The 21,642-nt window shown below is 38.1% G+C and overlaps 1 protein-coding gene and 1 long non-coding RNA gene across 7 annotated transcripts in view; one reads left to right on the top strand and one right to left on the bottom strand.

Moving 5' to 3' along the window:
* palm2 (paralemmin 2) overlaps positions 1-21,642 on the top strand; it is a 170,661-nt gene that overhangs the window by 23,918 nt on the left and 125,101 nt on the right. For all 6 annotated transcript variants that reach the window (XR_004221281.1, NM_001371531.1, XM_031896809.1 and 3 more), the window contains 1 exon segment: positions 17,537-17,617. Coding sequence is in view for 5 of the 6 variants with exons in the window: in NM_001371531.1 (NP_001358460.1) it covers positions 17,537-17,617 (81 nt within the window). In the remaining variant the exon portion in view is untranslated.
* LOC105945455 overlaps positions 1-21,642 on the bottom strand; it is a 151,821-nt gene that overhangs the window by 21,667 nt on the left and 108,512 nt on the right. The gene's annotated exons all lie outside the window — the stretch shown is intronic.

The following is a 21,642-nucleotide window of genomic DNA, read 5'->3' as shown; positions in this document are numbered from 1 at the left end:
TTTCTTGATTAAAACTGAGATATCATAAATTGTGAAATCAAAGCTGTATTTATTTTCTGTTACTTAAAGGGGCACAGCTTAAATGTGATTATTCTTTTGAAATGTCAAAAAAGCTATATGATTTGCAGAATGCAGAGAAAATAAATACAACTTAAAATAGCTTAAGGGTCTTTATATTAACTGATGTCTTATATGGTTTTATTTGTTTATTAACACAAAGCTACTACCATGTCTAATGGATGTGCATTTTAGTAATAATTGATGGTAAATCCAAGCAAATATTCTAAATGTTACAGTGTAATATGGCCTTGGTCACCTCCATTTCATTGGAGTCTGTTGCAGATATTTATTTTTACCCTGTCTGGCTAACAATATGGCAGTATGAGTGCAATTTTGAATTAGATTCAAGCTACAATGGGTGATGGCAACATTGTCAAATAATAAGTCTTTATTTTTATAGTTCTGACAATTAACACAGTGGTCTGCAGAGAATCAATCATATTGGTCCTATCTGAAATAAGCTTATGACAGGCTTCCAAACTAATGTTAGTTTTAAGTCAGAAGCCAATAAATTACTTAAGTGGGGGGAAAAAGTACATTTGGAAAAATCAAACCCCAGTTCTGTAATGGAAAAGTCCTTACCAGTGTCCCCACACAAATGTATCTATAGTATGTATGTTTATCTTTATTTTATGTTTAGTTACATTCTTACTTGGGCTGTGGTAGATGGGGAGATTAGTCGCCCACGACAAATCTCCCTTGTTGCGGGCAACTAATCTCCCCAATTTGCCATCCCACCGGCTTGAATGTAAATCGCCGGTGGGATGGCACCGGCAGCGCCGCAATTTCCCGAAATCGTGGAAGTTTCCTCTCAAGGCAATTTCCACGATTTCAGGAAATCACAGCGCCGCATATGCCATCCCACCTGGTGTCCGGGCGGCCCAGTCCGACCCTGCAAATTGCTGTGATTGATAGTGGGGCAACCAATGCACCTTGCTTCCAAACGCACTTCTTATTGTATAACCAAAGTTGATTGACCAGACTGTACCATCACCAGTGGGATCATCAGTCTGAAACCCCAAAAACCTACTCTGTGTAACATTCAGTGCATTAATAATGACATGAGATGATTGGTGTGATATCATGATAAACTATAGGATCTCACTACTTGTACCTCAACAGTAGTTGGACTAACTGGCAAGAAGTCTAAGCTGTCAGATCAGTGCAGTTTTATGATGAATATGGTTTGTAAATTGAAAATGATATCTGTTTCTGTAGAGCAGTCTCATGTCCTTTTCTAGTGTTAGGGGAATATTTAGGGACATCTGCCTATCGATAATTCAGTGCAGATTTAGCATAGTGATCTTCACACAATGATGCCAACATGCAAACATGAATAACATATACATTTTGTGCTATGGATGCAGGTCTAAGGATGAACCTTGGTAGTTGCTTTGTTCCAGGGGTCCAAAATCGTTTCCAGTGCAGTAAAAAAAAGACAACAAGAATTGTCAGCGCCGGGTTTGTTTGATTGCCCATGCGCGTCCCCCCCTGTGCATTCATGACCAAACTTTCCCCACGCATGTGCCTCGCCACAAATCCGGGCCTGACAATGGTCACTGTTTTTAACACAGCAGAGCTAAAAGGAAAGTGGGTATACCAGAAAGTGGAGGATCAGGGTATAAATGGATTTAGTTTGCCCTGGTTTAGACAAATTGAAACAATTTAAGGTTAATTACAAATTATTATGCAAATTGAAGATAAAATAATACTTTAGCATGAATTATATTGTCCATCTGTTTTGCAGATGAATTGCTGTATTCTGCTCTGGCATAATTTTTTTGCAATGCTGCAATGTATATAAAAGAGAAAAAATATGTTATTGTGTTCAAAATAAATTAGATTACATAGTTTCTAATGATAGCTTACAATCATTAATGCCATATCTGTTCTAGACAGGCCTGGATTTACATTTCCTTTTCTACGCATTTCAGTCTGTGTCAGTTTATCTTGTGACTGAGCAGTTCTTTCATGATACAGTAGCTTGCTACTGTAAGGGCTAAAAATAAGAACCGAGCCAGCTGAGCAAAATGTCATTGTGTTTTCCCAAGAATAAGAGGTGGGTGTCAGAGCTCATTCAGCAAAAATTAGATAAGAAACAATCTTGCTTTTTCTATGTTGTAAACTAATTCTTTCTCATTTATGTGATACAGAATGTAAATAAAAAGCTTTAGTTAATACCTTCTTCACTATCCCGCACCAACAGCATATGCATTAGTTATAGATACCCAGAAGCCTTAAATTTATAGGGACAGCTATGATTTATGTTTTAAGTTCTTAAACCTTATTACGATATCAAATGTGCACACTCCCCATTTCCCACTGACCTCCTAATTTTTGATGCATGTGATCCTTTTGTGTAACGGGTCCAGGTTCACCACATGTTTGAATCACATTCAAAAATCACCACAAGAAGGCAACATCAGGTGATTTATGGAAGGTTCTAAAACCTTCAGTAGGTTTTACAATTGCTTCACTTAATCTTGCTCGCCTACAACAGCATTTTCCAATGTATTTTATATCTATATATATACAATTTTAAAAATAATAGTAGGTCCTATGATTCTGTGACTTTTCTCTACTTGGATTAAAGGAGAAGGAAAGCTACTAAGGCGGTTTCTTGGCAATAGATTAGCCACAACCGTGCAAGCTAGAACGTTATATTTATTATGTAGAATGGATTATGTAGAATGGATTACCATACCTACCTGTAGAGCTTCCTGTTTAAAATGCCCCTGTATCTTAAGCTGTGAAGTAGTAGAGATAAATATTTTGAAAACATGGGTGCATAAAAATGTCAGAAACCTAGATATGCCTTTACACTGACCAGTCTTCAAAAGATGCCGCAAATGATTTTAGTCTGTTTAGTCTAACAATCATTTATCATTTCAGCCTGTCTGCAGCCTGTTCATCTTGTTCAGAGACAGATTTTTTACATTTGCTCTAGGATAAATAGTCCTGTGTAACTTTGCAAGGTTACACATGTCAAAATAGAGAAGGGCAACACATGTTACATATTGTGTGGCCTAACAGGTGTACTGTAATGAGGGCAACTCAGAAAGTGACTTTGCTTTGGTTTTGCAGGATTTTTTTGCCTCTTGATCTTTCATGTTGTATTAACAAAGAGAGAAAGATAGGAAAATGACTAAACATGTGCAGACTAGAGAAGCCTCATTTGTGGACCTCCAGCTGTTGAGAGCCTGGCTACCGGCATTTGTAAACCTCAGCAACTATAGTGGATCAAAGCTGCATTTCCATTTCAGCAGTCTCATATATGTCAATGTATTTTTATTTGTTGTGTCCCTCAGCTATTATTATTTTTATTACTATCCTTTATTTATATAGCAAGACCATATTCAGCAGCTATGTACTGTGATTATATATCAGTTCCTGCCTAAATTAAGATATACATATATAAAAGCAACATAGTACTGCTATTGTTGTAAAGAATATACAAGTATATATATTCTCTCCAAACTGACCTTCAGGTTGGGCCCACGTACCCCTTGCACTGAATCTTACTAGTGGGCAAGGCCCACAGATTTGGAAACCAAGTTCCCAAGTTTTCACATCTAGAAACGTAGTAACCAACTTTTTTAGGTTCACAAAGGTTATGTGCTCCATATTGTTTGTATTGTTTGCCATATTCAACTCTTAGATTTGTAATTTTTTTAAAACATGGTAGTGCATAATATTAACCATATCATTTTTTTATAAGATTAGGAAACATGCATAAAGGTGGAGGCTAGATTTAACTGTTTTATAACATGACATATTATAAAATGTCAGAAGTAACTCAGAAATTATACAAAATAAATCCACTACTAATGTATTCATTCTCTTTGACAGGTAGCTTACTTTTTTATTGCTCATTGCATGTAAGTAATTTGTTTCTGCAAAAATTAATTGTATTGTTTAAAATGCAATGACAAGTATAGATTGGCACACTGAATATAAGTAGTATTTAATAGCAACTCATTGAAAGATTGTGTGTATTCTTTCAAGAACTAATTGTTCTAGGTCTGAATGTGAATAAATCTGATTTTCTTCTCACAGTAAATAACTGTATGGAATTAATATTTACAACTCACACTAAAAAAATCACACAAAAAGAAAAAAACAAGATCTGCAATATGCTAGTGCACTAAATATCTAAATTAGGAGAAGATCATTGGACAGAATGTTATGGCTAAAAATTCTGAAGGAGACAAGAGTAAACGCTGTATTATAAATGAATGTGGGGGAGTAGATTAGATTTTTCATAAATCTGTAGACATGGTTCTAATAATTGTTTTTGTCTTTTTGGTCCTGTTATAAAGTGTGAGATGGTTAAATGTTTAAGAGAGATATGCATAACAGCAGGCCACAGAGGGGGCATAAATTTAGGGCCGCATGTAAATGTTGCTCACAGACGGAGCACTGGGGACAGGACATGCAGAAAACATAAGCTTGTCCTGTCCCCAGTGCTCCATATGTAAACTACAAGGACGCGCATGCTGTGTGCATGACCCTTATATTTGATTTCATCAGTCGTGATAACCATTTTAAATTATTATAAAACTAACATTTATAAATAGAATCGGAGGCTCACGATTAAGCGGACATGATTCTGTGGGGTTCAGCTGATATTGTAAAATATAAGGATATTATAAGTAACCAAGGTGTTTCATGACCATATAAAAGCACAAGGCCAAAGACCAGCTCCACAGAAATATCTATGCATGCTTTGTTGTGGAAGGGTTGCTAAGGTGTAGACCCTTAAAGTCTGGTATTAGAAATCTAAAAATTTAAATATAGAAAATAAAATGTAAATTGCAAAAGTGCTTAGAAAAACACCCTAAGTAAGTTTACTTCATTTCTTGGGTTTAGATCCTTGTTATGCTTTTCTTCGTATTATGTTGTTTTCAGGGCTTTTTAATACACAAAAGTTCAGTTATTTTAAATACCAGTTTGTGGTGTTATATTCCCTTAAAGGACATGTAAAGCCTACATTTGCCTACAATGTATATCAGTTGGGCATGTCTCCCCCACCCAAATGCCAATATTTGTACTGCTTATATACCCTCCGTTTGCCAGCACCATCACATTTTCCTAAAGCAAATAGCAGCTTCCTCCCGGTAGCCATTTTTTCTCTGGTACATAATCAGATACATTTAAATCTGCAAACAGCATACACACACAGACCCTTATTCAGCATACATTTCATCAAGAATACAGGCTCACACAGGCACAACTGTCTGTTCTGCTTTGTTAGTGACTGGTGACCCGTAGCAAGGTGTAGGGAAGCAGGGGCATGACAGAGCCGTCCGGGAACTAATTGTTGCACGGTTATTGGTGGTTGGCACGCCTGCCACCTCAGGGGTAAGGAGGTGTAGCAGGAAGTGAATTTTGTTGAGGAGTAGGTGGTTCCGGGCTAGGATGGCAGCTGGCAGCGCTAGTGGCGTTGCGCAGTTATTGGATTGTTACGGTACATGGTTGTTTGTTATACAAAAGTTAAGTTATGTTTATCATATGTTCATGATATGTTTATCATAATTTCATGTTATGTTTGATATGTTTATCATATGTTCATGTTATGCCATTTGTTTATGGTATGTTTTAAATCAGGGGTGTCAAACTCAATCACATAAGGGGGCCGAAATCTAAAACACAGGCTAAGCCGCGGGCCACATTTTTTTATTAATATACTTAGTAAGATACTAAGGGGTATATTTATAACAATGTGTAAAAAGTGGAGTAAGACATTACCGGTGATGTTGCTCATAGCAGCCAATAGATGCTTTGCTACTGTTGAAATCTGATTACTGATTGGATGCCTTGGGCAACATTACTGGTAATGCTTCACTCCACTTTTTACTCCACTTTAGCATGATAAATATACCCCTTAGGGGCTGATTTACTAACCCACGAATCCGACCCGAATTGGAAAAGTTCAGACTTGAAAACGAACATTTTGCGACTTTTTCGTATGTTTTGCGATTTTTTCGGATTCTTTACGAATTTTTCGTTACCAATACGATTTTTGCGTAAAAACGCGAGTTTTTCATATCCATTACGAAAGTTGCGTAAAAAGTTGTGCATTTTTCGTAGCGTTAAAACTTACGCGAAAAGTTTTAACGCTACGAAAAATGCACAACTTTTTACGCAACTTTCGTAATGGATATGAAAAACTCGCGTTTTTACGCAAAAATCGTATTGGTAACGAAAAATTCGTAAAGAATCCGAAAAAATCGCAAAACATACGAAAAAATCGCAAAATACCGATCATTACGAAAAAAACGCAATCGGACTCCATTCGACCCGTTCGTGGGTAAGTAAATCAGCCCCTTAGTCTTAGTTACTATGTGAGGAAAATGGAAATTGATCAGGCTGGATGGTCAGACACACTCACCAAGGGCCACATAAAACAGCCAGGTGGGCCGGATTTGGCCCCCGGGCCTTGTGTTTGACATATATGTTTTAAATTAAAACTTCAGATGTTAATAAATGTTCTGCGACCCCTTTTTATCCAAAATTGGTGTCTATGTAATTTTTCTGGGATTTGAAGGATAGCAGGGGTGGTGTTGTAGGTTGGCAAGAGGCGGGGCAAATCCCAACGATGTGTGTGTCATAAACTAAGCTCAGGAGAGGAGGTTGGGAGAAAAAAATTGAAGCAGACAGCTAGAGCTGAGTTTCTATGGGAACCAGCAATGCCTTCTCTTCACTGGCTGCTACACTGGAGGGCATGTTTAGTAATCTGAACTTAGAACAACTGAGCATGTCTGCCAAGCCAGAAATCAAGGCAAATTCCCAAGGGAGGGGGGTGAGTGGGTTACAGGAGGAGAAGGAAATCTAAGTGATTAAGGGGATGCTGCAGCCTTACTATTAACCTCTGGACAACCAGTGTGGCAGGTATTGAAAGATTTCAAAGAGGCTGTTCACTGATTACATTTTTATGTGTGGGGTTAGTCTTTTAAAACAAACTGTCGGCTAAATATTGATCCTGTGCTTGGTTCTATGCAGTATTTTATTGCATATATTTTATATGCTAAGTTTTATTTTTATCTAGTTGGATACTTTTGCAAGATTAAGAATAATTGCATATCAAGCATTGTGTGCAAACTAAAACCACTCTATAATACCACAGAGTATTGTATGCTTCCTGTGTGCACTAGAAAACAAGGCTAATATATTCATAATATACCTTCAATCTTGTCATGTAAATGCACCTCCAGATAACTGCTGTGTTTGTCTTTTAAGGACTTTACGTCAATACAAAGGAAATTACTTTTTGTTCCATTTAGCCAACAATAGTGTTCAGGGATGCCATGTTTAAAAAAACTGTTCCATAATCAAGACAAATACATCTCTACATTGTGTCACAATAACGCCTAATAAGCTGCCAAGAACCAATCCTGTATCACAGCATCGCAATTTATTTTCTTACTTGTACTTTTCATTCATATTTCCAGTACAGTGATAAGATTTAAAAATGAAAAAACCCAGATAGTTCTGGGACATAACAAAACTTAACTGGGCACAATGGCAAAAGGTTTATCAAGGCCTTCCATTTTCCAGCCTCAGTGAAAGTGATTTACTCTGTTTGACTGTGCAAATATAGGGGCTATGACTGTATGGCAATTTGCAAATAACTATGAATGTATTGCTAGGAATGACCAAGTCAGAGGGGCTGCAATGCAACACTTTAATTTAGCATTCTCCGCATCTGAAATTCACACACAAATCTAAATTTAGTGACATTGTTCCTAATTAGTATATACCTCCAATCATACCTCCTAACTGTCCCAGTTTTCATAGGACAGTCCCTCTTTTAACAGCTCAGCCCACAGTCCCGGATTCTTACTGAAAAGTCCCTTATTTCTCTTTGATCTCTTGCACTGAATGCTAAAAAAGATACAAACTTAATTATAAAGTAGCTTTTGGCAGAAAGCCCAGAAATCTTAATAAGCTATACCTGCACTTTGATACATTGTTTGTTAGACTTAATTAAATAAGTGGGCTTTTGGCAGAGAGCCCAGAAAGTTAACAAGCTACACTTGCACTTAGATACAATTGTAACTAATAAGCTAAACAAGTCTCTTGGGGGAACTAAGACTTGCAGCTTAAAGGGAAATTTCACCTTCATTAGCAAAACTGTTATAACACATAAAACAATCTCAAAACCTCCAGAAATGTGTTCAAACTTTAAATAAACTGCCAAATTTAGTAAAACAGGAGTGGCATTTAGGGGGTGAGGTAGCAAAAACAGGCGTGGCCAAAAAAAATGTTGCCGCGATATTTCTTTTACATTTTTCAGATGTTGGGAGGTATGTAGTATGACCTTTGCTTGCTCTTGGAATCATAGTGGTACATTCCTGCTTAGCTGTGATGGGTTCTTCAGATGTTTCAGATACTATTCACATGGAGTTTGTGTTTGGGCTAGGTGTTTCTTTTCCACAGATTTAAAGCCACACTGCATTGGAAGCTCCACTGGTGATGGGACTTTCGTATATGGTAAACAGTCTCTGTGAAGACTAAATCCTAAATATAGGATAATATTAGATATTGAGGAAACATTTCCACAGCACTGCCACTTACATATCCCCTCCAGTTTATGAATTATTACTTGTATGTAAGAAGACATCTGCTTTAATTTTTTGTCAAGCATGTTATCATGAACTGTGTATGAGAGATGTTGTTGCGCTGTTAAAGAATCATATTATTTACAAGTCTACTTGTTTCAGGATTAGGTTTTTTTAAGGGAAAAAATACAAGTTGTTTAGTCATTCTTTCATATCACATATGCTTTGATTTATAGCTGAATTGTGATTTAAGCTGCTTGCAATACTGCTTTAACTGCATACTCAGATTGCCTTTTACTGAGATGTGACCCAAAGCAAAACATTCCTCTTCTTTTCAACCTCATTTGTGGTATAAACAGAAATAGAATAGCACATGTGCTGTCTAACCAACTTTAACAGAGAAGAGAAAAATGCTTCTGGACCTCCTTTTCTCCCTAGTAAAAATGTACCCTGTTCTTAGAGAGCTGTCAATGAAATAGGCCCCCCTAATAACCTTATTTATAGACTGATAGTATTTTGGGGGTAAGTTTCCTGCTCAGTGTCTTTGATCTACTGCTTTTCCTTTCCCCGCTGCTTGTTTTGCATACTTATACTGATTCTTAAAGGAAACTTTCGGAAAAAATTAAAATGTAATATAACCTTTATATTAAAATGTTATATAAGCTTTATCTCATGGAAATATGAAACTTTATAAGTATAATCAATTAAAAATGATGTACATTTTCTGAAATAACCAAGTTAAAGCAAGTTACACTTCACTATCTACCCTCATCAATCTGTCTCTCTTTTTATCCTCTTTATGCAGAAGTTGGGATCAGATTTTATTGACATATCTGTAGGTAGGTCTAAAACATCTCTTGTGGGGGGGCTCTTTTCCTAGCAGATATATTAACTGAAATAACCAACTCTGGCACACATCCTGCATGTGGATAAACTGGGTTTCTGTCAAAGCTAGTTATTTTAAAAGAATGAGCACTAGTATATATTCAGGGTAAAGGGTACAACTCCTTACAATGAATGTATTAAATCTAACTTAACTCATAAACAGTGTCATCATCATCATTTGTTTATATAGCGCCAGCAAAGTACGCAGTGCTTTACATGAAATTCTAACAAACAGGGATCTTAAAATAATTTAACATACAAGGATATACAGAGTAACAATAGGATAAGAGGGCCCTTCTCACAGTATATATTTTTTAATTGATTATACTTAGAAACTTTCTTATTTAAGTGAGATGAAACTATTTTCACTTTCACAAAACTTCCGTTTTAAGCAGCATCCCCCTCTAAACCTTTTTTTTATTTATACCTCATGATCCTTTTGTTACATTGGCATAATCTCATTAGTCATGGTTGCACAATTCAAACTATGCAAACTTGAGTGGTGGCAACAGCTGGGCTGGTTCTTTTTAAAAAAGAGTTCATATTGGTCCCTTGTATGCATGCTTAACTGTAAACAGAGGTAAGAGGAAAGACTACATAAGCAAAAGTACTTATCAATGGCAACACTGGAAAACTGGTAATTTTGTGTGGTATGGGTATGGGATCTCCCATTATCCAGAAAGCTCCAAATAGCAGGAAGGTCTAATGGGTTTATATAATGTTCAAATGATTTTTAGCAGACCTCAATATGGTGAACTAAATTATGGAAAGATCCCATACCTGGGTATTGGATCAATAACACAGCACTTGGTGCAGAGGACAGCAAAGCCCTATATTGCACATCTGACATGTAGAGGTGGGTATGGGGACACAAATGTGCCCCCCATGCCCTCTTAGGACACAGGCAGCACTTTATTAAAGAGGCAAGTCTCAGGACTCTGTGGCAATACAGGAAAGGCAAAACGCAGTGTGCAAAGTGTAAAAAAATTGGCAGTTGTGGCCTTTTTTGTGCACTTTGCACATTGTGTTGTGTGTTGTAAATAACCACTAAAACCTTAATGGGTTTATTTATAGATCTCAACACACTTTACCAGAGGGAAATTTCATAGCTTTTTGTACACTATAGGATTTTAGTGGCATATTTCTTAAAGGTTAAAAAGTAAGAAAACTTTATATTCACTTTGATCAGTGCCTCTAAAATGCCTCTAAATTTTAACTATTGTATAAAGAATTGTAAGAACTATAAAAGCAAAATTAGTAAGAATTCACAAAAATAATACTACATTTCTAGCAAAAGCAATAAGAAAAAACAGGGAAGAAGAATGTTTTAAGTTTATGTAAAAAGCAGTAGTTAAAAAAATAACTATGTCAGTTATGTTCCCATTTAAGTAAATGAATGAGTTCAAAGATAATAGCATTATAGAAGTACAAAAAGTAAACTTACATTTAAAGCACCCACACAGCCTACAAAAAGTAAAGGATAGCCAATAAAACTGCTAAAAGCTATCTGCATTTCGGATGTTAAAGGCAGCTCCAGTAGGAACACAGATCAATTTCAGGAATGCTGCCTTTCTACTTATGTATGGCTGCGCCAACTGGCACACTCGACTGTTTCTATTCTTTTCTCCCAGCACTTAATAAAAATGTGAACCATAAAAGAACATCATCTAAAGGCCTTCGCAATAAAAGTCCCTCAATAATATCTGTAGTGATTTCATTTCTAACAAAGTTGTTAATGTTTAATGCCAATTGAAAATTAATAAAAAGCAATTAAAAAACTAAAAAAAGCAATAACAATTTTAGATTTTTTTTTAATGTAAGATAGATTGGTGAGAACAGTGAATTTTATTCTTAAGGCAAAGAAAAGAGAGTTAATGCGTTAGTTAAGTATATTGACTTATTTACTAACCAATGCAAAGCACAAAACTAAATTTCACTTTGATTAATTAAGTACAGGGACACTGGTGCAAAGTAATTAGCTGGTGGCAAAAGGGAAATGTTGCCCAGGGCCCATTGATTCTGGGGACTCACTTTGTAGGGCTTTTATGTGTCTGTGCGGGCAATTATGTGTGGAGGGGCACAGCATTTATTGAAAGCAGGGTATAGAGAAGAATGCCAATATGAAAGTGTGCCAAAGGAAAGGGGGAAATTAGTGATAAGATGTCATGTGGCAGTAATTTATTTTTCCAATATGAAGTGCACCAGAATGTTGGATTGCACACAATATGCCAGATCTGCAACCTTAACTCAGAATCAAATAAGAAAGAAAACAGCAGTACAGAATACAAGGGGGTAGAACAGGGCAGTTTAGAAAAGAAGGACAAGTGAAACAGAAAGAGAAGGGGAGAGATAACTGCTGAATACAGTGGTAAAAGCAGAAAGAAAGGGAAAGAATGGAAGACATTGAATTAGAGCCAGAACATTGGAACAATGACAGACAGAAGGTAAGAGTCCATATAAATATAGTGTCAGAACATACACGTATATAATAGAACAAACAGAAAAGCAGCTTGGGATAATTTAGGGAGAAGAAAAGTTTGAGGAAATCTGCCTTTGTATGTTTGGTGAAGTAATGCTTTGAAGCTAAACATTTTCTGCATTGATTTTACTGGTATTTATGGGGTAAATTTAGTGCTCTATATGCATGTCTGCAGAGCTCTTACTTGCATGTCTGGGTTTAACGTGATCATTTTCCATTTTCTGGACAAACTGAATACACTTCAGGCACAATTTCAGATGTTTCAGGTTACATTTTTTTAAGTGTGTTAAATAAGTAAAGTCTCACTATGTGCCATCACCTTTAGGCTAATGCAATACCAGGCAGAAACACTAGAGTAAGCATTTCTGCACCGAAATCCGCTCCATGTGCCAGGGTTCGGATGAACTGCTTAATTTAGAACTGGAGGCTGCAGTCATAAAACAATGCGGATGCAGTCATGAATGAGTAATATTATTAGAATTTATTGTACTGTGTCTAATAATCCTAATAAACGTCTAATAAACCGTCAACTATACACAAATTCTCTCTTCACAACTCTACAATAATTTAGTTTGTTACTGTTTTGAAAAGGAAGAAATAACTAACAAATACCTAATAGATCAGGCCAGAACACAGAGACTTGTGGAAATCAGAAATGTAGTGTGCAAAGTTTAAAAAAAATAATGGCCTATTAGGGTCTGTTTTTTATATATAACCCAATGATACTGTACTGTCTTTACTCAAAAAAAAATAAAAAAAAATATATATATATATACTTTTTTCCCTGTTGAAGGTCTTTATTATATTGCTTTTTCCTACTTTTTTTTTTTTACCTAATTGAACAGTATTAGCGCTGTCTTTCTTGAGCTATTAAATAAGCAGTGGGAAACATCCTGTTTGAGTGAGACAGCACTTGGCAGATTACCAAGGACATTGTTGGTCAGATACACATTGGAAAACCCAGTGACAGAGAAGGAATTTTGTCATGCTTTCTGTTAAGTCCTGGCTAAATTTTTCTCAATTATACAGTTTCTGTTAAAACTCAGACAAAGTTGACAGACTTAAAAGTAGATTATCTTCTAATATACTATAAGATAACAGGCCTTGGCAATTACTGATAGAGACATTTCTTTAGATATATAGTACAAATTGTAAACACATACATGATTTTTATGGAAGCAATAGTCATACAGTCTATGAGTTGTTTTATGCATTTCTTTCAACATCAGTTACACTTCAACATTACAAGAAAAGTCTGCAGTGTTAATTACAGGGCACCACCGCCTGATTTAAACTTATATTGTTTTGAGATTGTGCCTTGCAATACTGTTTTTGCATTCTTTAGCCCAACAATAACTTCAAGATAGAGATTTGACTACACTGTCCATAATCCTTCTCAGTTACAAACAGATTATAGAACTGGCAAATGTTAGGCCCAGAACTGCACCCATTAAAACAGCATATGGGATATTTTCATCTGTGTGCACTCATCTACATTAGTGTTGTGTGCTATTTGGCCAGTTTTGCTGATCTGCTGCATAAATGTAAGTACAGGTTTCAGTTTGTGTCGTGCATACCCATGCAGCCTGGTTTTGGGAGGGGCTGTCTGGGTCAAAACTAACTGACAGTTTTTCAAATAAGGAAATCCGGACAGGACTTGATTGGCCTAGAACAATTGGACCAGTGTGGTTAGTGGAGTACCGCAGGGGTCAGTCCTTGGTCCTTTGCTTTTTAACTTGTTTATTAATGACCTGGAGGGGGGCATAGGGAGTACTGTTTCTATTTTTGCTGATGACACAAAATTGTGCAAAACTATAAGTTCCATGCAGGATGCTGCCACTTTGCAGAGTGATTTGACAAAATTGGAAAACTGGGCAGCAAACTGGAAAATGAGGTTCAATGTTGATAAGTGCAAAGTTATGCATTTTGGTAGCAATAATATAAACGCAAACTATCTACTGAATGGTAGTGTGTTGGTGGTATCCTTAATGGAGAAGGATCTAGGGGTTTTTGTAGATAAGTTGTCTAATTCCAGGCAGTGTCATTCTGTGGCTACTAAAGCAAATAAAATGCTGTCTTGTATAAAAAAAGGGCATTGACTCAAGGGATGAGAACATAATTTTGCCCCTTTATAGGTCCCTGGTAAGGCCTCACCTTGAGTATGCAGTGCAGTTTTGGGCTCCAGTCCTTAAGAAGGATATTAATGAGCTGGAGAGAGTGCAGAGACGTGCAACTAAACTGGTTAAGGGGATGGAAGATTTAAGCTATGAGGTTAGACTGTCGAGGTTGAGGTTGTTTTCTCTGGAAAAGAGGCGCTTGCGAGGGGACATGATTACTCTGTACAAGTACATTAGAGGCGATTATAGGCAGATGGGGGATGTTCTTTTTTTCCCATAAAAACAATCAACGCACCAGAGGTCACCCCTTTAGATTAGAGGAACGGAGCTTCCATTTGAAGGAGCGTAGGTGGTTTTTCACGGTGAGGGCAGTGAGGTTGTGGAATGCCCTTCCTAGAGATGTGGTAATGGCAGATTCTGTTAATGCCTTTAAGAGGGGCCTAGATGAGTTCTTGAACAATCAGAATATCCAAGGCTATTGTGATACTAATATCTACAGTTAGTACTAGTGGTTGTATTTATAGTTTATGTATGTGAGTGTATAGATTGGTAGGCGTGGGTTAGGTGTGCTGGGTTTACTTGGATGGGTTGAACTTGATGGACACTGGTCTTTTTTCAACCCTATGTAACTATGTAACGTTGCAACACGGCAATTGCTGATCACCACTACATAACCTTGCCCTGACATCACAAGCCCTACCTCTGCAACTTTACCACCTGTGATGTCACAAGGTTCCAAATAGTTCAGTCCTTGGACCATGGATCAACATTGTACCAGGAGTATTAATATTAGCCTTATATTTTCTGATTTGATACAAAGCATGCAACCCTTTCTTGAAACACTGTAATATATCTGCCAGAACATTTCAGAGACAGAATTCCAGAACTTCACGACTATGTGACTTTACATAATAATAAAGATAATAGGACATGTAATGCCTACATTTTCCTTCCAGGTATATAAGCTGGACACATCCCCCCACCCAAATGGCATAATTTGTACTGCATATATCCCCCTTCGTTTGCCAGCACCATCACATTTTCCTAAAACAAATAGCAGCTTCTGTCATTTATTTCTGACACATGTTCAGTGTTCTGCAAACAGCTTGTCACTGTAAAGTTCAGGCAAATGCAGGCTTACACAGGCAGAACTTACTCTGATAGAAGAAAGTTCTGCTTTGATTCAGCACTGTAATGGTTAAGTTGTGCTTAGGAGAGGAGGTTAAGAGAAATAAATAGGAGCAGACAGCTAGAGCAAAGTTTCTATTGGAGCCAGCAATACCATCTTTTCATTGGCTGTGGGATTGAAGGGCATGCAAAGTATTCTAAGCTGATAAGAACTGGGCATGTTTAGTAACCAACAGTCAAAGTAAATTCCTGAGGGAGGGGGCTGAGTGGGTTAAAGGAGGAGAAGGAGTCCTAAGTGATTAAAGGGAAGTAGCAGCCTTAAGGTGGCCATACACGAGCAGATCCGCTCGCTTGGCGATGTCGCCAAGCGAGCGGATCTTCCCCCGATATCCCCACCTACGGGTGGGCGATATCGGGGACCATTTAGGTAAAAAAAATAATAATCCGATCGTTTGGCCCTGGGGCCAAACGATCGGATTATGTGGGCGGCAATGGGGCAGTCGGATCGGGGACCGCATCAACGAGCCGATGCGGTCCCCGATCCGACCAGATTTTCTAACCTGGCCGATCGAGATCTGCCCAATTTCAGGCCAGATATCGGTCGGCCAGGCCGCTCTGCTCTCCCCATACACAGGCCGATTAGCTGCCGAATCGGTCCAAGGGACCGATATCGGCAGCTATAGTCGGCCCGTGTATGGCCACCTTTACTATTAACCTTTAAACAACTGGATTACATTTTTGTGTGGGAGGGTTTACCATTGAATTAACTTTTAGTATGATGTAGAGGTGTGATATTCTTAGATAATTTGGTCTATTTTTTATTTGTGTATTTTTAATTATTTAGCTTTTTGTTAGCAGCTGTCTAGTTTAGAATTTCAGCAGCTGGTTGGTTGCTAGGGCCAAATTACCCTAGCAACCAGTCAGTGGAGAGGGCATGAATAGAAAGAAAAAATTTAAAATTCAATTAAAATAAAATTGAAACCTTATAGAGCAATAGTTTATGTGCAGATGGTGTCAGCCAGTGTCAGTGTAAATAATTCAGAAACTTTAAAATATGAAGACTAGTTGAAAAGAATTGGCTATTCTATAACATACTAAACGTTAACTTGAAGTGGATCCACCCCCTTTAAATGCATTTTCTCCAATGTAAACTATTGGCCTGCCTTTTTTTCTTGTGCAAAATATAGGTTGCCCAGTGTATGGCTTTGTTTGTAAAGGTGCAGTTTGTGGATAAGGAAGTGTACCTTTAAACAACAATGTGGGAAGGTTTTTGGTCTTGGAAGGACTTCCATATGTGCTACAAATTTGCATACTCAAGAAATTTCTTACTAAATATTATAGGAGAATATTCAACTTGTGTTTTTTATATTTTGTACAGCAGCTCTCCTAATACATGTACAACCATGACATTTTATAGGGTGAATAGGAGAGGACTATTCATATTTATCAATATGAAATGATAAAACAGGTATGGGACGTGTTTACCAGAATGCTCAGGACCTGGTGTTTTCTGGATAAGAGACCTTTTGTGATAGATCAACATACTTCAAGTCTATTAAAAAACATTTTTACATTAAATAACTCCAACAGGATTGTTTTGCCTCCAGTAAGAATTAATTATATCTTAGGATCAAGTACAACATGCTATTTTATTATTACAGGGAAAAAAAGAGATAATTTTCTAAAATTGATTAAAATGTAGTCTATGGGAGATGGCCTTCCCGTAATTTGAAGCTTCTTGGATAATTGATTTCCAGAAAAGGTATCCCATACCTGTAATACCTAGCCTAATGATCTGCTTACCAGTTCCTGGATGTCACTGACAAAACAATTATAATATAGGGAATTAATGGACAAGATAATGGACAAGGTATTGAAAACTAAACAGACAATATTTATAAATGTTGCCTGTATATAAAGACCCAAGGAGCTACTGATCAGCTAATCAGAAACCTTAGGCAAAAGCAAGAATAAAAAAGAATAAGCATTAATAAAGAATACATCACTCCTTCAATATCAGTGCAAGCATTATTATATATTTGTTAGGATTATAGCCGCTCAGTAAGAATATACCTTTAAATTGTGACAGTCTGAGCTACATTAAAGCTTAACCAAAGAGCTGCTAGATTTCTTCCTTGCCAGTGAGCAGCAACAAGCCCTTATGAGAAGATGTCAGCACACCTCTCTGCCGCCTCTTACGGAAATGCACTAACAGCCTAGCACAAGCCCCTCTGAATAAAGCTTTTCAGTGAAGGCAATGGACGTCTGAGCATATTCAGCATATTATATTTTTTTTTTCTCTCCAGGAAAAAAGAAAACAACAAGCTGCTATTGAAGACAAAAGGAGGCAGCTTGAAGACAAAATCCTCCAACTACAGCATCTCAAGGTAAGAGACAGGAACAAAACAATAACAAAAGACTTACATATAGCATCTGTATCAGATCTGTGAATAATATGTGTGTTAAACAACTGGATTCAGTCTGCATGGCCAGTGAAATATGCTTCTTTTTGTTGCTTTCTATGGATCAATTGTTATTGCATTCAAATACATAGTATTCAAAAAATATAGATCTATCTCTCTATCCTTAGCTTAATATCTGCCTGTTTGTAATACTGTGCTATAAATAAAATTTGTTTCCATATTTACTTGCATATTAAGGCCAAATACCTGTATAGCAGTAAGTGGATGAATTATTACCTGTATTATTATGTGTTATTTTAGATGAATTAAGATGGTTACGTATGGGCCAACTCCCATAGGATTTCATTGTTTTACTCTTCGGCTGAATAACTTGTGAGTGTGGTTTTTAATGGCCATAAATTTCTCTGATCAGTTTCTTTTGCATATGCCTTGAATATCCAGTTTGAGTGGTTACATAAGGAGTCAAGCCTTTGCCAATTGGCTAAGCACATGACCACCATATGTGATAATGGAGGCCGTGTGAAATTTGGTTTTGAGCAACCATTTGCAATCCAACCATACCGTGGTTAGAAATGTAGAAATGTAGATTTGGGGTCTAACACACTGAATGATGACTGGCCAGTTTGGAAAAAAAGAGTGTGATTTAATAGGCAAATCATCTTGCAATTTGTGTGTACAGCTGGAGTTTGTGCAATGTATCCATATATAGTTGCAATGTAGTTGTATACAACAGATAAGTATGGTGTATACCACATGTATCAAACACAAGGCCTGCGGGCTAAATCCAAGTGGCTGCTTTCATTCTGCCCTGCTGGGTGCGTGGTGGGGAATGACGTAATATGCACCACGCACTCTGCAGGGCAGAACATGAGAGCGGCCGCTTGGAGTGACTGGAGCGGTGCAGTCAGGCAATAAGTAAGGCACAGTCACAGCGCAGTTAGGCAACTGGTCAACTGCACCATCAGGCACAGTCACCACGGGCCACATAATGAGCCTTTGCTCGTCTGTGGCCTAGGTTGGCGAGGCTTTCATCCTGTCCCACGGCTCCCACAGACTCCCATCTGGTCCAGGGGCCAAACGATCAAATTAGAACGAACGGTATAGACGAGCCGATGTGGTGCCCGATCCAACAAAAATTTTTTAATTTGCCTGATCGCAGTCTGGACAATTTCAGGTCTAAAGGACCGATATCGGCAGCTAGAATCGGCCTGTGTATTGCCAACTTAAGTCTTATGTGATTGAGTTTGATACCCCTAGTGCAGTGCTGTCCAACTTCTGCGGTGCAGAGGGCTGGAATTTCTCTAGAATACATGGTAGAGGGCCACTAATGGAAGCCAGTTTAGACCATTCCCCTTTATTAAACCACACCCACTTCAAACCACACCTATTTTATCACAATGGTGGTAGTGCAGCAAAAACCCAAATGTTTGGTCTTTACTGTGGGGATATCAACCGTCATTCATATGTGAAAAAATTATATTATGTCATATTAAGATATACCCTTAAATCCAGCAGCACATAATTACACACCTTAGGGACCATTTAATGGCTATATAAATCCCTGCTCCCAGCTGGCTCTCAGGTAGAAGATTTGGGGGAGGGGATTTATACGCAAGCGGGGGGGGGGGGGATACATACAGGCATGGGGAAAGAGGGCCAGGTAGGGTTTGCTACACTGCACTGGGGCTCTGCATAGATTTTTTTTTTTTGTGGGGTGGAGCCAGCACAGAGTAGTTATGCCACTGGCAAGGTGGCATCCTAGCAATATGTAAAGCCCAAAGAACATTACATAATGTTCTTTGGGCTCAACTAGGAGTCACATTTTTTATGTTCTCCAGTGATATATAGGGGACCTGTCACCCAGACATCAAAAACTGTAAAATAAAATCCTTTTTTTATTAACACATCCATACCCATTGTAAAGGCATTTAAAAATCCTAGCTGTCAGTCATAAAATGACTGACCTGCCTCTATGCCTTAGGCATAGAGGTGGGGCAGACAATTACTTTCACTTTCTATTCAGCACTCGATTTACCCCTCCCTCCTCACCATCTAATTGTTTAGCCGGTGCATAGGGCAGTGGTCCCCAACCAGTGGCTCGGGGGCAACATGTTGCTCACCAACCCCTTGGATGTTGCTCTCAGTGCCCCCAAACCAGGTAGTTATTTTTGAATTTCTGACTTTGTGGCAAGTTTTGGTTGAATAAAAACAAGATTTACTACCAATAAAGCCTCCTGTAAGCTGATAGTGTGCATAGAGGCTACCCAATAGCCAATCTTATGCCCTTATTTGGCACTGACATGAACTTTTATGATGCCTTTGTTGCTCTCCAAGTCTTTTTACTTTTAACTGTGGCTCATAAAAAATGTTGGGGACCCCTGGCATAGGGTATGGGGCATGTGCTTTAGGTCCCTCATTCTGGCACATAAACGAGATTCCCACACCTTGGTCTCAACCTTTTCTCCTTGTAGATTGCAAGCTCTTTTGGGCAGGGCTCTCTTCACTTCTTGTATCAGTTATTGATTGCTTTATATGTTACTCTGTATGTCCAATGTATGAAACCCACTTATTGTACAGCCCTGCGGAATATGTTGGCGCTTTATAAATACTGTAAATGTTGATAAATAATTTTGTGCTGATACAAAGTTTGCTTTTATAACAATGTCCACAAAATGGCACCTGCCTGCATGCTGTGATTGTATATTTCCAGGACTGAAGCAAACAATTCATATTATTTATATAGTGTAAGTGAAGTTTATTTTGCTTGACAAACACAATAGAAAATAATTGCAATGATTTCGTAGGGTAACAGGTCCCCTTTAGTCTATGCTAAGTGCTTTAATAGCATGTGGTGATCACACTGTAGCCTCACGTTTCTGCGGTCATGGAACTCTTTCGTGACATACAATATCCTCGTAATTTATAACGGGGTACATAATTCCCTTTATATTTATGAGTGCTGACTGTGAGAGGAAAGTTGGTGATTAACAATTCACTTCTTTTAGTTTACTTAACAGAGAAAATAAAAAACTAAAAAGTCACTTTGAAATTTGAGGGGTTGGAACCACAAGTCACGAGCAGTAGTAGAAAAGCTACACTAGGGGGGAGGGCAACAAATTGAAAATGGAGGCAGACAGAATGGAAAAGAGAGCTGGAGCAAGAAAATACTGTACAAGGAAGTGCAAATGAGAGACGTTGTTATTAACATTCAAATTAAATCACTGTCAAGTGTTGCCATGGGAACATCTTCCCCTTCAACTATAAAGGTAATATAGTGGAGATAAAGGATAACAGAAAAAAACCCCAATAAAATACATTAAAAAAAGAAAACTTTACATTTCTATGTAGATTTAAGGTGCTAGGGACTCTCCTCTTATTTTGGAATTAAAAATAAATATGCAGTACCCCATACAATGAACATAGTAAATGAACTGTCTCTATAAAGCTGTCACGGTCAGTATCCCAAAACTCAGAACAGGCTCCAAGGGTCCGGTCTCGGCTCACGCTTCTGCCTATAACCGCCGCCTTTCACGTCGGGAGGAGCCCTTCGCTACTCGGATGCCGCCAGGTCTTATTGTGAGAGACCCAAGGAGAGAGTTCTGAGCAAGCACGGGAACCAATCGTATGACAGGTAGATGGGGAACACTTCAGAGTGGTCAGGGGAGGCCGGAGTCAGCAACAATCAAGCAGCGCAGTACAAAATCAGAATCCAAGAGAATAGTCAGACAGGCAGAGGTCGGTTCAGGCAGCAGACAAGGAGGGTCAAAAACAGGCAAAAGGTCAATACAGGCAGCAGGCGAGAGAGGTCAGGAACAGGCAAGGTCAAGAACACAGCAGAACAGCAGGATAATCGCACCCAGGAAGTAACCAGAGGTAAACCTACGTTGGGCAATAGTTTCCATTCAGTGAGCGCTTTAAATATTTGAATTTTGGCGCCGAAATGACGTCATGCGCGCGCCGGCGACGGACGCCAGTGCGCATGCGCGCGC

Source organism: Xenopus tropicalis, chromosome 1 (assembly GCF_000004195.4).
Source record: "Xenopus tropicalis strain Nigerian chromosome 1, UCB_Xtro_10.0, whole genome shotgun sequence".
Taxonomy (NCBI): domain Eukaryota; kingdom Metazoa; phylum Chordata; class Amphibia; order Anura; family Pipidae; genus Xenopus; species Xenopus tropicalis.
Note: the sequence above shows the minus strand (reverse complement) of the source record. Positions and strands in the feature narration are given on the sequence as shown.